Source organism: Cupressus sempervirens, chromosome 10 (assembly GCF_028749045.1).
Source record: "Cupressus sempervirens isolate cs-2001-9-10 chromosome 10, ASM2874904v1, whole genome shotgun sequence".
In the NCBI taxonomy this organism is placed as follows: Eukaryota; Viridiplantae; Streptophyta; class Pinopsida; order Cupressales; family Cupressaceae; genus Cupressus; species Cupressus sempervirens.
Window position 1 is genome coordinate 721,189,678 of NC_143127.1, and position 8,177 is coordinate 721,197,854.

General features: G+C 34.4%; 1 protein-coding gene across 1 annotated transcript; it reads left to right on the plus strand.

Annotated features, from left to right (window-relative positions):
• The first annotated feature begins 2,531 nt into the window (after positions 1–2,531).
• LOC149535861 (cytochrome P450 704B1-like) lies at positions 2,532–5,826 on the plus strand. The gene is made up of 6 exons (XM_089804202.1): positions 2,532–2,898; positions 2,990–3,205; positions 3,508–3,783; positions 3,860–4,222; positions 5,099–5,302; positions 5,385–5,826. Exons 1-6 carry the CDS (start codon positions 2,608–2,610, stop codon positions 5,568–5,570), a joined length of 1,536 nt encoding a protein of 511 aa, XP_089660328.1. The 5' UTR covers positions 2,532–2,607; the 3' UTR covers positions 5,571–5,826.
• The last annotated feature ends 2,351 nt before the right edge of the window (positions 5,827–8,177 follow it).

The following is an 8,177-nucleotide window of genomic DNA, read 5'->3' on the forward strand; positions in this document are numbered from 1 at the left end:
GGTTGGGTGGCTTTGTCTTTAGATGGCTTCTATATATGTCCAGTGGTAGTGGCATAATAGAAGGTGAGATCATTCATGTTTGAGATGTTGGATACTTTGATTTTGTTGCGAGTGCCAAGATGGAGCACTTGGTGTACTTTGATCCATGATGGTAGATGTGTTGGGAGGGATTGTTCCCTTGTTCATTTATGTGGCTATGGATTGACCCTATGCAATGTATACAACAAGTGGGAGATTGTTGAGATAATGTGTGTTGCACACATTGCATAATATTGTTATATTGTATTATTTTATTTTATTATTTAATGTTGTATCTAAATGGATGTGCAACATGGAAAGATTCACATAGAATATTCTTCATGAGTTGTATTATAACATTGTGATAATATTTTATGTAATTATTAAATATTGGATAAAAGAATTAAATGCTCAATATTAAATGTGGGGTCAATGGGTTAGGTAGCACATGGTTTTAGCACATGGTTTATGTAATACCACTTGGTGGTTTTGTGGGACTTGCTTCTATATAAGCAACCACAAGGGTAGTTGTTGGTGTGACAAGGAGAAGACAAAAAAGGCAAGAGTCGAGAGGGACAAGGCTTGATAGGTTAGCCAATGGATCATTTATGAAGGTTGGAAGCATGGCACGGGATGTGTGAATTCATGCTTGTTCACATAGATTGCTCGGTTGTGGCTATGGCTTTGAAGGCTTCCATGGTTGTATTGCAATGGTGTTTTTGTTGATTAATACATGGTGATGGATGCTTTTGGAGGCTGGGTTTTTCCCTTGATGAGGATTTCCCAGGGTATATCTTGTGTCACTTTTTTGTGGGTATGTTGTCTATTCTCTTGCATGTGGATTTTAATTCTCTATTTATTTTAGATCTATTATAGGTTATGTGGAAATGGTTATATTCTTTCTTGCAAGTTTCCTTACACTTGTGTCATAGCTTGTTGGAAAGGTCTTGAATTATTATAAATTATTTTTAGTATCCAAAGACTTTTTGGCACTTCAAGTTATGACATTTTAATAAAGTAATTTTTTCCTATAGCCTGGATGCCTTTATTTAAGAAAATGTTATTTTATTATAAAGTACAAAGTGTAATTCTCATTTAGGGTTCGATTTGCACTTGGGAGGGGTTATAAGGAGATGAAGATCTAATTGTGGAGTATCTTTTGACATTTGAAACTTATGAGATTAGAATGGCTCTAGTGGAGAGATTCAAAGGCTTAGGACGGAAACCCTAAGTCTGGATTGTTGGGATGCAAACCTTGACAAGGATTTGGTGATTCAGTATTAGAGTTGGAAGGTGCTATTCTCTGTTGCAAGGATCGACATTCTTCATAGCACCATTTATCATAAGGAAACATCACATTCAACTAGGCGGTCGGCCTATTGTAGCTTGGGTGTTTCTTCTAGAGGCAACTCGAACTTGTATTATGGGCACCACTCCTTATTAGCAGCCACATTTTGCAGTTTGGAGACCATACAAGGGTTTGTGACAGAAACCTCTCCATCTTTTGTGATTGTAAAACCCTTCTACAATTGGCATCAGGTTCATTCCAGACAACAACAAATCCATTTGATATATTCATTTCTTTGACTGCAAAAATCTGAATATTATGCTTGGTGCGATTTGAATCATTTCCAGATTGTTAAGTATTCTCAATATTTGATTGTTGCTCATCATTCTTAGTTCGAAGTTATTTTTTATTTGTCATTTACTTGCATATATCTTCAAAAACACCTAAAACTTGAAAATGAGAAAAAACCAAAAAGAAATCGAAAATTCTATAAAGTACCAAATTTTGGTCAAAGTCTCGAATTTTGAAACAAGCATCAATTTCCAAAGGTAACTGGGATTAGGGATATTTCACAAATACTATGTGTTGGAATGTGAAGTCTAGGAATCTCATGGGCTTTAGCTTTCTCCTCCTCCATTTGATGTTGTCTATGTTTGTACATTTAGATATGTACATACCAATGTATAGTAAATTTATGTAACATCAATAAAGATAATCCCTTGCTTTGATATAAATTCATTATGTTATATGCTATCTTAGTTTGTACCTAATTTTCTTTCTTTGTTTTGTGTTATTTATAGTTGTTCTCCTGTTTGTTTTTAAATTAAATCCTGAAACCTTATTGAAAGTCTTGATTGATTTGTGACTCCCGACTCATGTAATAGGGCGAGGGTGTATAATACCCACACTACCAATCAGATTAACAAATTCACCAATAAATACTATATTTGCAAATAGTTGAAGCGTAGTGATCGAACGTAAGTTACAGCCATGGGCTAAGGTTTGAGACCGGCATGTATTACAAAGGAGACACTCCTTAGACTTAAAAATAATATTATTACATTTTATTGTTACAAATTTTATTTTCAACCGTAAATCAAATAATGATCAAAAGGGCACTCCAAACAAAATCCATTATTAGAACATTTCAAGTACCATGTGCCTTACGTAGGAAAGACTCAATTAAGTTGGATTCGTTTTATATGCCAGTCTTGGGAAAGGATCGAAGTTTCTTTGTAACAAAAAACAGAACAGAGAAAGATACGATTCAATGTGCACAGCTTTTTGCTTTGTTGCAGACAATGTCTTACTGTCTGGTCCTGTGTACAACACTAGCCATAGCAGCACTGGGCACTTGGATTTGGATCAGGAGGTCAAGGGATCGAATCCCAGGGAGACCTAAACAATGGCCCGTGCTCGGTCCTACTCTCGAACTCACGGCAAATTTCCACCGCCTGTACGACTGGATCACAGATTATGCCATGAAAATGCCCACGTTTGAGGTGACCTACATGGGTTTCAGACTCTTCTTCACTGTGGATCCTGCAAACATTGAGCATATCCTCAAGACTAACTTCCATAACTATGTAAAGGTCAGTGTTTTTTAAAGTCTACGAATTTTATTAGCCATGAGAGTGAACTTGGGTTTTTTTGGTTTTTTTGAGCTTTTTTTTCATGATGCAGGGGAGTGCTGCTCATCAGATTCAGTATGATCTTTTGGGTGATGGTATTTTTAACTCGGATGGGGAAATGTGGAGAGTCCAACGCAAATCTGCTAGCATGAAGTTTTCCCCCAAGATGCTGCGAGTTTATAGTACAGCCACCTTCAGGAAATATGCGGTGAAATTGAACTCTGTTTTGGAGCTAAGGGCCATTAATGGCGAAGTTGTGAATATGCAGGTAACTCTTCTCATTGCATTGCATAAACTAGAGGTTACTAGTTTGTTTCTTTGAACTGGGCTTTTCTTGGATTTCATTAGCTCCCTGTTTCTGTTCTAAGATTTGAATGGGAAAGTAAGTGTTTTGTGCTAGCCCGTAGATGATTTGTTGAAGGGATTGTGACGATTTCAAGTTTACTTCGTATTGTTATGATGATAAAATTTGATTCCATTTACAGCTGCTGTGATTTTTGGACACTGGAAATTGAAATGATGAATTTGATTCTTGAATTCGTAAGGTTTTGAGGGTTGTTCTGCGTGCAGGATATGTTGATGCGGATGGCATTCGATGCTATATGCGAGCTTAGCTTTGGAACTGAAATTGGTTGTTTAGATTTTTCTCTTCCGGATGTCCCCTTTGCTTCAGCTTTTGACAGATCTAACGCTGTCTGCGCTTCTCGATATTTCGATCCCCTCTGGAAACTAAAGAAGTGCTTTAACATAGGTGCAGAGGCCAAAGTGAAAGAGGATGTTAGGGTTTTGGACAATTTTACCTATCATTTGATTCAGAAGCGCAAAAAATCCATCCAGGATAACGAGGTACTGGATGCGAACCCTAATAAAATTCTTGTTTTATTTCAGCGATTATGAATATTTTTACCTTGGTTGATTGCAGGTGAGGTCCAAATCTGATCTCCTCTCGAGGATGTTGTCAATGGCGAAGGAGAATTCAGATTTGTATGATGATAGAAAGCTGAGAGATGCAGTTCTGAATTTTGTTTTAGCGGGACGAGATGGCACGGCTGTCACACTTTCCTGGTTGCTTTTGCTTTTGTCTGAAAATCCGGCAGTGGAAGACAAATTACTGCAAGAGTTGGAGGATATTCGGGGGCTTAGCAGCAGCACCGTTGAGGGAGATGATGTTTGCTGCTTCAAGAAATACTCTGAATTGCTGACTTATGACGTGCTGACTAACAACTTGCATTATTTGCACGCTGCAATCACTGAAACGTTGCGCATTCACCCTGCTGTTCCTCTGGTAATTCAATAATTTTCCATTTAACTTTCTGATGTGTCTATAACCAAAAAGATTCTAGAAAATTCCAGCGTAATGCTAAGATTATGGATGATAAACTTCAAATTTTCACGACCCCTGAGATTAAGTCGAGGAGTTTTACTTCAAATTCTGTTTTATTTTGCCTAATCTCTGTTTCATTTTTGCCTCGTTTTGGATCACGTTTTACGATCAGGAGTTTAGATAAAAACTGTGTTCTATTTTTGTACGTAGGTTTCAGATTGCATTCCATGATTAAAATCTTCAGGAAAAACATATATGTTTTACATTTTCTCAATATTCCAAAATCACATTTCAAGATTAAAAATATCAGGAAATAATTTCAACAGTTTTAAATAGGAGTTTCAGAAAAAAAAATGTTTCACCAGTTTTCAACCTTTTGAATCCTCGCGTTTCAGGGGGAAAACTGCTCAATTTTTTGCTTCAATATTTCCGATCACAGAAGGAAAACTCTTTTTATCAACTCACACTGTATGATTAGGAGTTTTACGGTAAAACTAAATATTTGACATTTAAATAGTTGATATTTGCTTCAACATTCCATACGGCACTCCACGATTAGGAGTTTTACGTTAAAACTAAACCATCTTATTTCTGCTTCAACGTTTCATACCGCACTCGGCGATTAGGAGTTTCGGGCAAAAGCACATTATATGCTCATATTATAAATGAATGTTCCGATCACTCTCCTCAATCTAGATTGCAAAAAAATGACAAAAGATGCAAAGATTTTTAAATAAGCTCGTTAAATAAACAAAATTTGAACACACTCTTTTCCCTGAAACTCCTCAACTCAAGTGTCAATTTTAACTATTGATTCAAATTTCGTGTGCATTGCAGGACGGGAAGACTGCTGTGAGTGATGACATTCTTCCGGATGGCACCGTAATTAAAAAAGGCGATGTGATAAACTATGTGCCTTACGCAATGGGGAGAATGCAGAGACTCTGGGGAATTGATGCCCTGGAATTCAAGCCTGAGAGATGGCTTAACGAAGACGGCATATTTCAGCCCCAATCTCCATTTAAATTCACAGCATTTCAGGCATATATACTTAACACCTTTAGAACTTTTTCATTCACTTAACTCTCGTATTTCACTTACTCTAATTTAGTTTGAAATCCAGGCTGGGCCGAGAATTTGCTTGGGAAAGGATTCGGCCTACTTGCAGATGAAAATCGCTGCTGCTTTGCTTCTGCGTTTCTTCACATTTGAATCGGTGAAAAGTAACCGAGTAAAGTACAGGCTGGCTTTAACCTTAGTCATGCCGTCCTTGCCGATGATCGTCCACCAGCGAGGAAGAAAATGTTGACAGAAAACACTTATTTTTCTGTTCACAGATGATTGAAAACCTCCTCTTAGCCGATGATACTACGCACTCCAAGAATCTTAAGCTTAGAAATGTCTGTAAAGAACGATTATAGGACTAGAGGAGATGAATCTTCCAGTAATTTGCTCAAAAAAAATTCTTCAGAAATTCAACCTTCAGACTGGATTTCGTCAGCACCTGCCTGAACATTTAACTGTTCAAAAATTCTGCAATCCAAATAAAGCTCTGATCTTTGTTATTTTCCTGTCTCGATTTCAGAATTTTTTTTTTTACAAAAATCTTACTAGTAGATGATTTGACGCTTATTCTCACCTTCGCATCAATCGAGATCTGTTGAACGCGTGGAAGGAATTGTGAGGAATGTGCTGCAATAATTTGAAAGAATCCGCGCACTCATTTATCGTATTCTATTTAACAGCATGGCACGAAGCACGACAGCTCTGACTAAACCGCTGTCCGTGATCTTAAATAATTTATTTGACATTTCTTCTCTCTTTTCATTTAAAAATATCTTTTCCTTTCATTTTTTTTTTCACTTTTTACATAACTCTCCCTATATATTTAAAAGTTCTTGTTAATTTAATAAATTAATTGTCATATGTCAAATTTATTAATTTAAAATTTACATAAATCATAACTACTATTGGTATTATGAAAATGATGATACATGAATGTGTATTGCATTTTCCATAGTAAATGTAGGTATAACAGAAGTAGATAGTGAAAGAACATATCAATAAATGTCAAGTTAAGCAAACAACAATGTTGTAAACATAATATTGTAGTGTCATTTAATATGATTAGATGGTTCTACAAAACTGCATTTAAGTTTGAGATCTTAGCTGAGTTAAATAGAACAATTCTAGGAGTTCTATACATTTAATTGAAAATCAATTTTTGAATGCTTCAAAAGTCACTCTTGTTTTTTTTGAATTAAAAATTAAAGCTCACACATTGCTGTAGAAGACATTGGCCAATAAAATTTAGAGAAATAATTTATTTTGAACTATGAAAAAATAATATATATCAAAACTGTATACATGCAAAAAGTTGTAAAATAAATTGATTTGATTGAATAATCAAATTAGAAAGTTGCATTACATGAATGCTATAGTATCGTGCGTAGAACAAGAACTAATAACTAGGTTTTATATACAAGCTAGTGGCTTTCAAGGTATGATGAAAGATATTATTATTATTATTCTATTGTAATGTCTTAGTGTATAATATTATTCAATTTGACTAATTTAGTAATTAATCTATAATATAAGCTAGTGGCTTTCAAGGTATAATGAAAGATATTATTATTATTATATAGTAATGTCTTAGTGTATTATATTATTCAATTGTAATGTATTAGTAATTAATCTATAATAGTAAAACAGATTATTTGTTTATTTACATGGGGCGTCGCACAGGCTTAATCTAATAGTACATTATAATTATTAGATAAATCTTATAATTTTCATCTTCACATATTTATGTATGTGAGTTTAAGAGGCGTGAGGAAATGATTCGAAAATCTTCATCTACCTCATTTTTACTTCCATTTCCTCTCTGTAATTTTCATGATTTTAATTATAAATATATTTAGTTTATTTCTATTTTATTTTTCTGACATGTAAATGAACGTCAATTTTTTTTCAAAATTAAAAATGTTTACATTGAAGATTGCTCCACTATAGAAAGCGTCTCGGCTTAATAATATTTTCATAATGATATATTAATTTTAGTGTATGGGGTTCAAAGTTGGGATAGGATAAGGATTAGGGTTAAAGTTAGTATCATGGTTACAATTAGGATTTAGAAATGTCATTAGTATGATGGTTATAATTAGGGGTGGGGTAAAGATTAGGGTTAAGGTTAGTATCATGGCTATGGTTAGAGTTCAAAGTTGGGATTGGTATCATGCTTAGGATTAGGATTGTAATTAGCACTAAGGTTAGCTTTAGGGAAAGGATTAGGTTTTAAGCTAAAATTAGTATGATGTTTAGGGATAGGATCAAACTTATGGTCAAGATATTATTAGGGTTAGGGTGTAAGGTTAAGAGATAGGGTTAGTATGATGCTTAGGGTTAGGGGAGGGGTAAGGATTAGGGTTATGGTTAGTATCATGGTTGGGGTTAGGTTTTAAAAGTTAGAATTATTACCATGGTTAGGGTTAGGGTTAGGGTATGCTTGAATTATGGGTATACTTATGATTTATGGTTAAAGTTAGGTTTACAATTGTAAACTTAAAGATTTTTTACTCATAAGTATTTTTACTCATAAGTATGGTTAGGGATAGAGATTATAACATGATTATTATAATATAGAGTAGAGTTTAGATTATATATAATTATCTCATATTTTTAGTATTTCATTATACAATTATCAACAATGAATCTGTAATGTATTTACATCATTACAATGAAGTATTATTTATATGGTTTTAAGGTTGATTATTCTAAAACATATTATCTATCTAGTATGTACAATTTATAAACTTATATTTTGATGGTGTTTGTGTGGCTTCATCTCCAAGCCCTTTTTATGATTTTTTACCAAAATTGTAAAAGGTTGGGGTCCTTCCCCACTTGACTAAATTTT

Bases quoted from the DNA above. Each gene is read 5' to 3' on its own strand.
- LOC149535861 (XM_089804202.1), top strand. From the start codon at position 2,608: ATGTCTTACTGTCTGGTCCTGTGTACAACACTAGCCATAGCAGCACTG. The intron at 2,899-2,989 runs GTCAGTGTTTTT...TTCATGATGCAG, and splicing joins ACTTCCATAACTATGTAAAG to GGGAGTGCTGCTCATCAGAT. The intron at 4,223-5,098 runs GTAATTCAATAA...TGTGCATTGCAG, and splicing joins TTCACCCTGCTGTTCCTCTG to GACGGGAAGACTGCTGTGAG.